The sequence below is a fragment of the Pholis gunnellus genome, assembly GCF_910591455.1.
Source record: "Pholis gunnellus genome assembly, chromosome: 2".
NCBI classification, from domain to species: domain Eukaryota; kingdom Metazoa; phylum Chordata; class Actinopteri; order Perciformes; family Pholidae; genus Pholis; species Pholis gunnellus.
Window position 1 is genome coordinate 17295121 of NC_136536.1, and position 14321 is coordinate 17309441.

The following is a 14321-nucleotide window of genomic DNA, read 5'->3' on the forward strand; positions in this document are numbered from 1 at the left end:
CAACGACCAAAACATGCTTTGAACTACAGTGAAACAAACACCTGATAAACCTCTTAACTGCTGTTTCTACTTCAGTGCTTAGGACTTTTGCAGGCTTTTTGAGCAAGCCACATCCTACCTGCAAAATACAATGTAAGCATCGACTCTTGCATCATATTCTATGCTCATGTGCACAAAGTTGAATCTATTTAAAGGATTAAAAAGAGTGGCCTCACCACCTGAACGACTGAAACCTGCGGCCATCCTCAAAATGATTGACAGGTCTTTTTAATACATATGAAGGACACACGTAAACAACTCTTTACTTTTTCCAGTAAAACACGCTTCCATTTTCACTTATGGTCAGTTGACAAACTTTTAATCATTATGATGAATTGTTTTTATTATGTATGTGCTTTTTATCTCAAACAATGTATGTTTAAAAAAAGTACATATTGGGCCTTTAATGATTCTGTATTTGTGTGTGTGTGTGTGTGCATGGAAGTCATGTTACGTTTACACTGTAGAGATGCAGACCCCCGTCTACAGCCTTTGTTACAGCAACAGGTTGGAAGTTCTCATGAAGATTCTGTGTCAGATGTGGCCCAAGCAAAAACTGTTTATAAGTTCATAATGTTGTTAATGTCAAAAGTAAATCATTGTAAAATTGTTTTTTTAATCTATTTATAGAAATAAAATAACTTATTCATTCTATGAACTTGGGCTCAACATGTTTTTTCCCCACATCAGAACAATGATACGTACCAAGAATACATTAGAATACATACAGAATTTTTGCACAGTCTGAAAAATTGTGAAAACAGAAAAAAACAAACACTTAAACTGGAGTTCTGTGACAAATTTTAATGGAGCATCAACAGAAGCCGACAGGGGATCACTGATGGTCATGTTCAAGCATGTGATGGTGAAAACAGTGCGACTGTGCCTTTGGTAGGAGAGTCATCAGGACAGTACAAATAACCATTTATTGTCCATTCTGCATTATCTGCTCACAGTTCAGTTCATTTACCATCAAACCACATGGCATTTGGGTATCAGGGGATTCCGTAGGATTTAAGTATCAAATCAAGCTCCCACATGTTGCATGTCTACCGTGTCTTTTTCCACTGACCTCCACATATACTATCAATCTCCATGAGAGAAGTCTAATGTAGCAGAAATGTCACAAACTTAATCTTGGAAAAAAAAAAAACATTGTTTTAGTATCTAACTTTCACATGTGTGGGAATTTCCAAACTCCACAATTTATTAAATCCTGTTTCATTCACTTGTAATTAGTTATGTGTTAAACATTTAATCAAAAGGACATGGCACAAAAAAAACAAAAACAAACAGTTATTCTACCATGAAATTAATCCTTGTGCTTGCAAAATAAGTTAAAAAATAAACATAAAAACCTCTACTAACCCCTCCTCTCACCCCCACCCCGCCGTCCCCTCACCTCTGCAGTTCCTTAAGGGCCTCATTGAATTTGGCCTGTGTTCTTCTACAGGCGCTGCCTCAGCCGTCTCCTCGGGCTGAGGCCCTTCGTGCAGCCTCCGGGCAGCAAGAGATGGTAATTTTAACGATCGCTTTACCGCCAGGCCCGGTTGAGCAGTTTGACTTCTGCCAGGCGTTTGCTGATCATGGTGGCAAAGAAAAGTGCAAAGAGAACGCTACTGATCAGCATGTAGTCGTAGTCGTCTTTCAGTACGTCAAACTGCTTCGAGGGATAGACACGAGTCTGGTAGATGTCGAGACCGTATGCCACCACCTATAAAAAGGGAAAACAAACAACATTGTCATATTGACTGTACATTTAATTTACCCGAAGGGGGATAAAAACAAATGTCTTGACTGTATGTTTAGGACGGATTTAAAATTGTAAGGCTATTTTAGAGGTTTTTTTAGGCCATTACTCAGTATTGTGTCAGAAATGCTCTGGGTGCATCCATTATTTATTTAATTGGTAGGGACAGAGCACGTTAATGAACATCAGGATGAAAATACAAGATGTAAACATGACAATGGTAATTTACATCTATAGTCCCTAGGCAGGTAACAAAAACATTACATGTGACAATACACAGATACAAATACACAAGCTACTGGTAGAAAAGACAAAATACATTGTGCTACATGTCATGTGATTGTGTTCTTAAGGAATATGAAGAAATACTGGCACTAGAGACCAGGATAAGTAAATAAAGATTTTAGAAGATGAACACCACAAATGAAAACTTAGGAAGTTAAATTCTGACACACAGTAGCAGTTCAACAAAAAAAGTATTTTTCACTACAGTTTTTTGTCAAAACATTTTCTAAAAACAAACAATTGTTATATTTCTGTCACTATTTTAATGGCAGACTCACCAGGCAGGTTGACTCCAGTCCAGACGGGGCAGTGTAAATTCCTCGAACTCTTGATACAGTCTGATTGTAGTTGATGAACCACTCTGTACGGATCAGCAGCTCTGGTGCGTACGGTATCAGGTTCTCTTCCCTGGAGACCAAGTGAACACGTTAGACACAGAAAAAGAAAAAAAAAGTCAATGAAATGTTTCAAATCAAACTCGACTGGAAGACGCACCGGCTTTGCTCCGTTACTATTTCTGGCCTCCGAGGGTCAAGGAACATCTTGGGTAATGACAAAATCCCTCCAGATGGCAAGCCAACTGTGACGAAGAAAACCAAAAGATTATTATTGTTTTTATTAAAAAGCAACGAGGCAAACAATGCTGTAAAGAAGGCGATTTTACTCCAGTGCAGTTCTACACTGCAGCCCAGAAATGTGGCGCTGGCTTAAACTTACCGAGCAAATGGCGGCTGGTGATGCCCTTCTCGGTCAGTGTGGCCTCCATGGCGGAAATCGAGGAGGGGAAAATGTAAGACTGCTGAAGCACCTGAGGAGCATGTGGCCGATCCAGTGAGCTGAACACGGTGCTGTTGTAGAGCTCCATCCCTTCATACAGTTCAATAACGGAGAACTCATTCCTGCGAGACTTGGTGCTCCAGTACTCGTACTGCGGCGTCAAACAGAGGCAGAAGACGCATTAAGAACACTGTTCCCCTTCAACATTTGATGTGTTCAATTACAGTGTGGGTGCTTAGTCATTTCTACACAGCTGCAGAGAGCAAACACCATATTCTGACTGTAACCAAGCAAAGGACAACAAAGCTAAACAAAATATCTTTCATTTTTAACCGCAAGAGTGACTTTGGGGGTAAATATTACTCACCACCACCCAATTTTCAGAGTGCACAACATGCACTGGTCCTCTGGTCTTTCTCTGAACAGCCTCATGGATGATGCGACCAGTCACGCCGTCAATCAGGAGGATCCCGACGAAGCTTCGCTCCTGATGCAGGTCTGTGCTCTCAGTCACCACAGCCAGTAGATTTGGGTTTAGGTACTGTGAGCAATTAGATGAAGACACAATTCAGCATCTTGATCAAGGTTAAGAAATCTCTCTTTTCCATAATAACCCTTTTTTTCTGCAATATGGCAAATATATACTATTTGGGATGAAGCACACTACCCAGCTGTTTCACTCAATCCATTTGATTTGTTTTATAGCCATTTAAAATGTATGTAGCCAACTACAGTTAGGATACATTGACCTTAATTCTTCAGGAGTCTGCCTTAAAAGAAAGAAAACAAGTAAACACAGGTCCTTTCAGCCACATCTTTCCAAACCTGTTAAATATAAACAACCTTATTGATAAGGTGTAATGTTAAGATGTAAAATTGTGCCCGTCGTTTGAAGAATTCATTTACAAATATACAGAACCCAATAAATGACAAATGATGAATGGTGGCTTATATTGGCTCCACTAGCACCAGGGCCTAAAACATGGAGTTTTTCCTCCCCCACACCACAGATAAAGCTCAAAGTGTGGGAAAGACACCGGTCTCTTGTTCGTCACACACTTTTGCATGCTGCGATGTAGAGAACAATGCAATCTCCAGAATCCATGACAGAGCTTTGGAGCTTTCTATTGTTTCTAGTGTAAGGGTCCTAGTAGAAGGAAACAGGGTTTAATCGTATTCAGAGTCAGTGGTGAAGAGAGGATATGATTCACTGGGGAAACAGTGACACGAGGGACAGTATTTACTTGGAAAGTTTTCAGCCTACATCAGAACACGAGCAGTGACTCTGTCTCTCTGAATGAAGTGGTGCAGCGAGAAGTCGAGGCAACAGTGACCAAATCCAGCACCAATAAGAGATATGATATCATTTTCAAACTCTCACATCACAGTGTTAAAGGTTTCAGGGGAAGTTATCATACCTTATAGAGGACACTACGGTCTCCCATTACTCTGCCCTGGGAGTGCACGTGCTCATTGGGCCTCTTCCCTTTGATCGAGACAATCTTCTGTACCTCGGTTGGCATGAGGATCTCCCAGATCAGCTCAGTCGACAAGTCCTGAGCGCACAAAAACATTCAGTCATTATTTTTGCCAATCAGTCATTTGTGAGTTAAGTATCATTTCATGGTGGCTCGCAGACTTCTGGCAACCAAAAGGTAAAGACTGGTGGTGGCTGGGCTTTTCTAAAACTTGCCGTTCGTAGCCTGTAGCCAGAAAGTCTTCCCTGGTTGGAGTCAACAAGATAAAAGAATATGGACGAGGCCATCTCCTGGAGCTGCTGAAGTACATTCTTTGTGGAGGGAAAAGCAGACACCTGTGGAAAAACAACAACAGATGCATAGAGGTTTACGAGTGGTGCGTTGCCCTGATGCACATGGATACGCAGCATGTCTGTATCTTCTATCAATTAAGACAGAACGTTCATCCGAGTTTGCCACTGACCTTGTACTGGTCATCAACAAGGAGCAAGACTTTAGCATAATCCTGGTCCATGAGAGGCAGCATGAGGGACTGAAGTATCGGCTGAGGCAGAGCAGGTGGGGTGACGTGACTCTTCTTTCCAAAGATGGGATTAAATACGTGGAGTGTGGCCAAGCCAGTGTCCTGAATAAACCATTGAGGAAATGGCAAAGATTAATACACACACTACATCACCAGTTACGCCAATGTTTTCCTTTCAAGCGCAGGTAGCTGCAGGAGAAAAAAAAGTAAGTTCGCTGTTGCCTGCGTATCAGGCGTGCTCAGTAGAAACTTCAAGTTCTCTGTCTTGAAGTCCCTCACTCTGTGCGCGGTACAACAATTAGCAATCGATCTTGTGATTTCACAGCTACGTAATTTGCTTCATTTACGCTCGTGAGACCCACGGGATAATAGAATTGTCTCCCGCGCTGAATATCTTCAAGCACAGAGCTCTTGTTGTCAGATACCTTGTCTTTGATGAGCAGCGTGCACTGTGGCGGATGAGGGAAGTGGGCAGTGGTCCGCTGCACCATTAGTTTGAAAGCTGCATTCGACGGGATGTTGTCCAGGTAGTGCCTCCACACAATACTGCCGGTCTTGCTGTCGATGCCAAAGAGCTGAACGAAAAATAAGCAAAGGGAAAAATTAAGATGGAGCCTATTAATTAGTGTTTGATTTCACTTAAGGCCTGCCTGACCATAGACAAAAAAAAAGAAATTTGTTTAACCACAAATGTGCAGCTCATCTCTCCTGAAACACTACGGTACATTAACCTCCACGAGAGGGTAAGCTTTAGTCTCGTACCTTCCCAGATGCAGTAACCATGACCATCATCTTCTGCAGGTTGAACTCGTCTCTGGAGAGGGTCTCAATGGTCACGTCATTTTTGACTTGACTGCGAGGCTTCCGTGCGTCGTAGAAGAGCTTCCAGAGGTGGGCGATCGAGGCCTGCAGCAGGATGAGCTGAGAGGAGATCCTCTTCAGCAACATGGACAGCAGGCCGTCTACACAAATTACAGAGAGGACACAGATGCTGCTTCAGGACTTTTAGTGGATTGAGAATCACAACTTGGACATGGCGCCGGTGTACCGCACAACAATGACATGGATTTCAAGTCAACAACAGGAGATCCTTAAGAACCTTTAATCAAGTTTTGTATAACAAAAGCAGAGAAGTGCGTTACCTTGAATGGCTGAATCCAAGCGAAGCAATAAAAACAAGACAAAGACAAAAGAAAGTGAAGCAAACAGCAACCACGTGGACACACCCAAAGACATCTGTTTTAACCAGGCCACCAAGCCTGTTGCAACCTCAAAAATAACTAAACTACAACTGTGATGATTAAATGCAGGTGCCGGGCAGTTGAAGTAAGGATTAAAGTAAAAGCAACAATTAAGTGGACTTAACCCACGAGTTCTGCATTAGTGGAAAATTTCAAAATGAAGAACCAAGCAAGCTTGACAAATGACCCCCCAAGATTAGGAGTTGCACGGCTGCCTTTCTCAGCCATGCAAGGAAATGAGAGAACTACTAAGAGAGAGAGTGAAAACTGAAAGCAATGGATAAAACACTGAATATAAAACCGCAACAGTACTTGATGCTGGAAAATGAGGAGGGGAAACACATGGAGGGATTCTGGTTTGACATTTACCAGCCTTTTTGCCAAACTCTCCCTCCAGCTCTGCCTGCGTTCCTGTGAGAGGCAGATCCACCATTTCCATTGTCACCACATCTGAGAGGGCCTCGTCTCTCGTCCACATTACACGCCCTGGAAAACGAGACTCATTATTGTTCTGTGTAATCATTCATTCCACTTTACACACCCTGTGACAGTACGCAGTTGACGCTTACCGTGGACTACAACATGAAACACTTCCCCCCCCCCCTCGTGTTTGTGGAAAGGACGAGGATTGTGTGTACATTGTGAAAACCCGAGACCTTGTTTGTGCACAGTGGTCTGATGTTGGCGGTAATTATGATGATTAAGAAGTGGAATTGACCTAAATGTTATCATGAGCTCAAAGCATGGCTCACAAGTCTCTGCACTGTAGAAAGAAGTGCTGGGTCTCAACGGTAAACACAATGAGTGACCGACTCTTTGCTTTTTTAAGGGATTTCACCGGTTGGCTATAAACACCATGTGATTCCCTACCACCCACCACCGGCAGACATCTGTATAAAAATAGCATATCCTCCATTTTCATGCCTAATAAAAAGCAAAAGGTCAAGAAGTTTTTGTGGGATCTGACCAAAAACAAAACCCTGAAAAAAGGTTTTCATATTTTTAAACTACGAGAGGGAACTTAAAATGTTTAGACTTTGGTGCCCCTCAGTGGTAGGATTAAAAAAACACACCATGGCAGAAAGTATTGCATCCAAATACCTCATAACACACTGACAAAGTAGTCTTTCCAACACTAACAAAGCTCCCAGTATTTTCCTTCCATACCTGGCTGTTGTATGAACGTGAGTGTGTGGTCCTCTGTCTGCACCATGACCCTGTAGCCAACAGAGTCGTCTTTCTTGAGGAATGCTTGTACATGCAGCTGGAAGACAGGATAAAAAACGGTGTTATAATGTTAAAACACTGTGTGTTTAATAACATTAAACTGTGGGTAAAGTAAATCGATGAAGCCTTGGTGACTCGACCGGCGAGATATCAAACATGCTGGAGAATCATTGGAGAGAACTTTAAGCTCACCTTCTCTGGTTTCCCACCATTAGGATCCAAATTAAAAATCAGTGTGGTGTCGAGAAGTCTGCGTCCAGATTCTGCACTAAAGAGGTTAAGAGTGCAAGCCTATAGGGCAGAAAACAGGTTATCATATGAATCATAAGAAATGGTTTTAATCTTGAGGGTAACACATTTTATGGGTTCATCAAAATCAACGTGCCAATCACACAAAGAGACAGTAATACGTCTGTAATAAACCTATTGATAAATACACTGTAGTTCACCAAGAGAGCACAATGGCAAACCAGACAAATACAAAATATGAGTTCATGATTTCAAATTAACTCACGGTTTTATTCTTGGGCGACATCACAGCAGCAACAGTCTTCTCTCCAGGGGTAGCAAACGCAACCAGCATGGCCTAAGAATCAAGACAAATGAGTTAACTATTTTGTATACTGCTTCTTAAAATACCAGTTCTAATATCTCAGTATGACACATGATGAAGTTACCCAACAATTATGATATAGTCGAGCAACAAAGTCACATGTACATTTTAGACATGTAACTAAAGCTTTTATCCAGCGTGACGTCCAGTACAAGAATTGCAATATCAGAACATAGACTATCATGCATGAGAGAGAGAGAGGGGTAGAGAAACAGTTACGTACAGGCTTGAAGTCTCTCAGTGTAACTATCTGACCATTGCTGAGCTGGAGAAGCAGGTGGTGTTCTGGCCCGAGCTGAAGAAAGAATTCTGACAGCGGCGGGCGAGCTGGGTTGGGCTGAGTGGACACCAGCACTGGCTGGAAGCCGGCAGTGACTTCAAGTCCCAGAGACTAAGAGGAGAGAAATGGTAGTGTACTTTTAAAAAAAAAAGAAAAAATGGTGAAATGCATTCACACAGAAAAAAAAAAAAAAAGACGGTAGGTATAAAGAGGAACAAACATGGTCATTTTATAAAATAAAAAGGTTTTGGTTTCATTCTGAGGGGTACCTGCAGGGGGATCTGGGTCATCTGTGACTGCTCATGCAAGTCAAGCGTGTACAGAGATCCAGCTGCTGAGTCCACGCACGTCAACATCCCCTGACCGATCACTGCACAGCTGGCCTGTATGTTGGACAGCCACGGAGCTTCCACTGAGATCTGAGGACAACATAAGCAACGAATTAAAGAATTTAAAATTGTGTAATTTAATAAATATAGTGCAATACTATAACTTAACTTGATGTATTCAAAACCTATTGCGTTGTATTTGCCCCCTGAGTATTATATCAAAATGATATCGTATTTAGTCTACAGCATTTATATAGTGCTACTTTGAATCAGGATTACCTGCTTGATTATCTCTCCATCCTCCAAACTGTAAACAACACTTGCAATGTGGGAATGAGGAACAACTCCCAGTGCATACACTTCACCATTTCCACCGGAATAAACCGCCTGGTAATCCACCGTTTCACTGTTGAGATGAAAAGACAAACCGTTGCACAGCGTTAATAATGACAATCTTGTTGGTAAACATAAACGATTAGGCCTTAATAACATTAAAAAACACATCCACTTGCCTTTCTGGTAGATTCTCGACCCATTTTTGATGACCATTTGAAAGGTAATGGAGAGAGATGGCAGTTTTCTTCAAAACAGCCACGTGTTTCACGAAGTCCTGCTGTCCAACTAAACATGCGGACTGGAAACTAAAAGGTGTAACAAAAACAGTTAACATCTGTTCAAAACACAATTCTTAACTTAACAGCCAATCAAGGAGGCAATCACCTGCCAGAGTCCAGCACAATCTCCCAGTTCAAACCACCAACATTTGTATCCCAGGAGCGCAGCTGGCGGCCATTACCAACCACCAACACCGCATCTATGAGACAAGAACAGTTGTATGAGACGTCTGCTTTCAATAGGGGAACTGAAAAGGTGAAAACTCTAGCGACACTTTAAATAATTAGAAGACAATATGGGGTTAAAAATGTTGTAAGCTCAACTGCAATGACCAATTCACCTTGTCCATGTTGCAGAAGAGCGTCGATGTTTCCCTCTGGCCCGATCATATCCACATGTCGCCATACTGTAACAGACGGTGAATAAATACCAACATAAGAACACAAAGTATGTCAACTGAGAGACGGGTTGTCTGTCTGTACTTGGAACCTACTACAAAATACTCACAGAGTTCTCCGGTCCTGGTATTGAGTGAAGCAAAAACATTGTTCTCTGTTGCCAAAATCACCTTTTTGGATGACTGCACATGTGTGTCGAAATTGGCAAAGCGAACCTTGCCAACATATTGCTGCCTCCTGTACATCACAAAAGAGAATAAAACCTGTCAAAAAGCAACTAACCTGGTATATAATTATAGCCGATTATAATAATGCAGATAAGTACAGCAATCCCTACAGGGATCAACCCCAGAGTTATACAAAAGTTCATATAAAATAATGAAAATATTGGTTCAAATGCTTTTCAAATGTTCAGAATTCTTTTTAAAAATCACATTTACTACAACACATTGAGTTTACTAGACCTTTGGTTTCATAAAGACAAATCAAAAAGTGTTAACAAGCCAACAGCACCTGCAGTAAGCTAGTAAAGGTTATTTTTTAAATATCTTTAGTAAATATCGGTTCTCTCACACACAGTCCAGCCCAAACACACCGGGTCGCAGCTAGTGGCTGTGACAGGTGTTAGCATTAGCATTTCCACATTAAAATATGGCCCTAAACAACACACGTGTGTGATCGTTCTCTAGATTCCTCTTACCAGTCAAATTTCCCTACTTGATCCTCAAACACAGCCTGGACAGTGCTGCATAACAGGATACATTTCAGGCTCAACAGAATTAGCTTTTCCATTGCAGCAGGAGCTTGAGCTTGCTCTTCAAGAGAAGGAGGAAGCCGGAAGTCAACGTGCTTCCTTCTCGTCTTGTGACTGGAAGGTGCTGCCCCCTACAGGGCGGAATGGTACACAGCATCAATGACTGTAGTGGAGTGATCACAAAGAACTATTAACATTAAAAATGTTTTGTCCACAAAAGTTCAAATACAACATAGTTGAAATTAGATCTGGTGAATCTTTGTTTAAAGATTATCTTTTTAATGCTGGCACAAATTCTACTTTAAAATGTTATGAATTTGACTTATGGTAATTTGTGCACATTATTGATATTACAAGTTAAAAGGTGACGTCAACAAAAATAATTTGTGTATAAAGATTGCTGTAAACGAAAAAATTCGCAGCCAGATTGAACACAATAAATCTCTTTCTTATCTAAATACCATTTGTTTCCGGAGTCAGATATCGGGATAAATTAAATCAGACTTCATTTCTTGGTTGCTGCTCAGATTTCAGTCAAATAATTAAAAAAAAACCTTATACACGGATAACCTATTCATTTACAGGACTGTTAAAATACCCACAGTAAAATAAACACTGTGTTGTTAGATGGGAACGATGCAATGAGTAAATAGAAGAAATAAGTGACCTGTATACACCTGTATGAGGTATTAAATAGCATCAAATTGTAATGAAAAAAGCCATTATTTTATTTCTATGAACAAATTGGGAATTGTATTAACCCTAGGATGAAAAACTGTTTATTTGGAGCAAACGGAGTAATTTTTTGCTGAAATGTAGTGTTGCCCTGTGGTGTGTTGAGAGCGCCCCCTGTGATTCACTTTCACAGTTTCTTCCTTCAGTACAGTAGCAGTTTTTTTCTATGGGATTTCAAGATGGCGTCGAGCGAAGGAGATGGGGAACACGAATGGACAGCGGCAGTACGGCCGCTTTTATCAGCTTCGTACACCGCTTTTGAAACGAAGGAGCTACCTCAGCTTATTGGGTCTATAATAAACAGGTAACTGGTTACATGTCAATACATGGCGTGTCTTTATTTGCTCAAATAGTAGCCGTGTCCATCCATGAGTGAGCTGGCTGGCTAACATGCTAAGTTAGCTTGGTTGGTTAAGTTCGATGGCAATCGTTACCCGCTTAGCTAACGTTAGCAGCTAGCAAGCTACTTGAGCTTAACTTGTATTGGCATCGAGTCAGTTGCTGACGTTAGCTAATATGCTAATGTTAGCTAACTTACTCAAAATGCTATTTAGTTTGCCCATAAACTGTTTGTAATACGGCTCGACTTATGACTAGTGGACATTGATCTTTAATGTGGTAGCATTGCTGTGCAATCGCCAGTCGCTGTCGCAGTGTAACGTTAACAAAATTTGCCTCATCATTAGCTAGCTAACACAAACATTAGCAAGCAAGCTACCCTAGGGGCCTTCCATAATGATTGGGTAACGTTGAAATAGCCCAGCTGTAGTAATTGTTGACTACGTCAGCTATCACAAGTTGGCTCCATTCTATTTGGTTATGTTTTGAGCCACATCCAGTCTACTCTGGTCACGTCAATACACACGTTATACATAAAGTGATTAACAGGGTTGTCAGTTTAACGTTAGCTGTTGTGTCTGTTGTTGGGCTGGAAGTAGGCGGGGTCCTTGTAACATTACACTCTACTCATTTGTGATGAGGTAGCCATGGGTCGCCGTGAATGTATTTTCAATAAAACTATATTTGGTCGATATGGCTGCTTTGTAACTATACTCAAGGCTAAATGTCGTGAGGAACATGTGTCACGGTTGTGCTACACTACAAGGAAGCTGGTGCAGTGCCAGTCACGCAGGGGGAACGACTGTTAGGGCCAGGATTAATGTCGTTTATTTCCGGGAACCTTTCGTTAATGTGATCGCAAAACGTGCACATATCTCCCTGTAAACTACCAATTCACCACCATGGAGTGATTATCAGTTCAGTAGCACCCAACGTTTCACAGCAGCCAGGTTGTCTTGGCACTCTTGACGCTCATTTTCAGTGGTGACATCAGCTGATCCCTCTGGGTAAACAACTGAAGGGCTTTTTGCGATGTTCAGTGTAAGTTGTTCAGTTTCGATTTCCAAAGCAACAATCAACCTGAAAATATAAGCAGCACTACTGCTACCAGGACTGTTAGTTTCGTTTTCAAATGAATCATCCAACTGGACTTGTATACAAGTTTGATGTGTCTGACTTCTGATGCTCACTCAGTGGCTACACTATCATATCCAAAGCATTTTTTTCCCCAGCAATGTTTTATTGACCATATAACTCTTTTAAACATCTTAAACACGAGAGTTAGATAATGCACAGTGAGTGCTACAAGAGTAGTGAGATATTTTAAAATAAATGTTTATGTTTACAACTGGAAAGTTTGGTCTTTCGCTTCACGAGTCAGCACATTTCAGTGATTGGGAGAACTGTATGACTGTGTCACGATGATGAGCAAAAATGAAGGTCTTTCCATTATTTACCATATTTCTAATTTTAGAAGCACAGATCAGAAATAGTTCTGGCTGATAAATAATAAACAAGATGTATTAATCAGTAGCAGGCATAATATAATAGTCTTCCAGAGATGGATTTGAGAAATAGGATGAATTAAGTTATATGAAGATGCTCATAAAGAGGGGTAGCCGGTCTTTTGGTCTTGATGTTCTTGTACCGTCATTTGATCAGATTGCTGTATCGGAGGATCAGAAAACAATCACTAATATGTATAGATAATTCAAGAAACATGTGGTTCACGTCCCTCTGATGGACGGATGCTTAGTGTGTCGGCCACACTCAGTTGGTCTCCACCAACAAAGGCTGCCTTCCTTCTGTCTGGAAGTATGTGACGAGATCACAGATTGAAGAGGCGCCATATAGTTTTGCCAGTTTAGGTGTCAGTTCTAGATGGTGTGGGACACTGGTGAGGTCTGTCGGTAGACACATTCAAATCAGAGCTGTGTGTTTCCATGTGTTTTTCGGACACCAAATAGGCGTAACTGCATTAAACACAGGTTTTCCCTGGAGACAAACTGCAAGTAGCAAATGAGATCTGACAGTACTGACAGCTAGGGCCATTTGTGTTTTCTTATTTATGTGAGAATATATTTATCAGAAGTCATTAATAAAAAACTATCATGGTTTGTGAAATGCATACAGGTGTGCCTACTATAACATCATACTTTCTCCAGGCCTGTCTCGGAAGCTTTAGTTGTTATGAATCAGTTAGCAACCACAGGAAAGGCAACAGAATCAAACATCTATATATTAACCTCATAGGTAACACTTATTATCATTTGGGCAGAGTTGATATTTACATTTGTACACATTTACAGTGTGTTTTTCTTCTTCTAGATATGGGTTCTAGGATGCTTTGGGACTGTTGCTAAATGTTATCAGTTGTATTAAGTTCATTGGACTTAAGTATCTCATACAAACGTCCTCATCTTTCTGTTCTCTCCTAACTCTTCTGCGCAAAGAAAAATGCTCTAAATGTTCTACATAAATTCCTATTTGACAGCGTTTAATGAGATAATTCACTTGTCATTTGCAGTGAATCGGACATCCTTCACCACGACAAACAATATGAGCCTTTCTACTCCTCATTTGTGGCACTCTCTGCACACTACATCACCACAGTATGTGGGCAAAGTATGTATCTTTCATTTTTCTCTTTAGTGTAATACTGCCATTCAGCCCAAATATTTAAATCTTACAGGTTGTGTTTCTTCCAGCCATCAAATAACTTCTGCTCTGTCTTTCTAGTACCGAGAAACCAGCTGCTTTCGGTTGCTGCGGCGTGCAAAGTGTTAATTGAGTTCTCATTGCTGCGCTTGGAGAACCCTGATGAGGCATGTGCGGTATCACAGGTGAGAAAAAACAAACTGCACGAGAGATTGTAACGTAGGACGGCATTCAACTGATACGTTGTTTTTCAGTTTTAAGGAGATAGAACTCACCACAG

The 14321-nt window shown here is 41.1% G+C and overlaps 2 protein-coding genes across 5 annotated transcripts in view; one reads left to right on the forward strand and one right to left on the reverse strand.

The window, feature by feature from the left end:
* Positions 1 to 823: 823 nt before the first annotated feature.
* emc1 (ER membrane protein complex subunit 1) lies at positions 824 to 10408 on the reverse strand. The gene is made up of 22 exons (XM_079167097.1): positions 10256 to 10408; positions 9665 to 9792; positions 9498 to 9563; positions 9263 to 9356; positions 9055 to 9183; positions 8822 to 8948; positions 8483 to 8632; positions 8157 to 8324; positions 7835 to 7906; positions 7513 to 7611; positions 7261 to 7357; positions 6463 to 6579; positions 5615 to 5814; positions 5278 to 5427; positions 4793 to 4954; positions 4545 to 4664; positions 4270 to 4407; positions 3219 to 3392; positions 2792 to 3002; positions 2570 to 2654; positions 2353 to 2482; positions 824 to 1753 (listed from the first exon to the last, which is right to left on the reverse strand). The coding sequence occupies exons 1-22, from the start codon at positions 10345 to 10347 to the stop codon at positions 1574 to 1576; spliced, it is 2889 nt and encodes a 962-aa protein (XP_079023223.1). The 5' UTR covers positions 10348 to 10408; the 3' UTR covers positions 824 to 1573.
* Positions 10409 to 11219: 811 nt separating this feature from the next.
* The window catches only part of ubr4 (ubiquitin protein ligase E3 component n-recognin 4), a 47696-nt gene continuing 44594 nt past the window's right edge, over positions 11220 to 14321 (forward strand). For all 4 annotated transcript variants that reach the window (XM_079175123.1, XM_079175125.1, XM_079175124.1 and 1 more), the window contains exons 1-3: positions 11220 to 11348; positions 13911 to 14008; positions 14123 to 14226. In XM_079175123.1, coding sequence (XP_079031249.1) covers positions 11224 to 11348; positions 13911 to 14008; positions 14123 to 14226 — 327 coding nt within the window. In that variant the 5' untranslated portion in view covers positions 11220 to 11223. The remainder of the gene's footprint in view (positions 11349 to 13910; positions 14009 to 14122; positions 14227 to 14321) is intronic.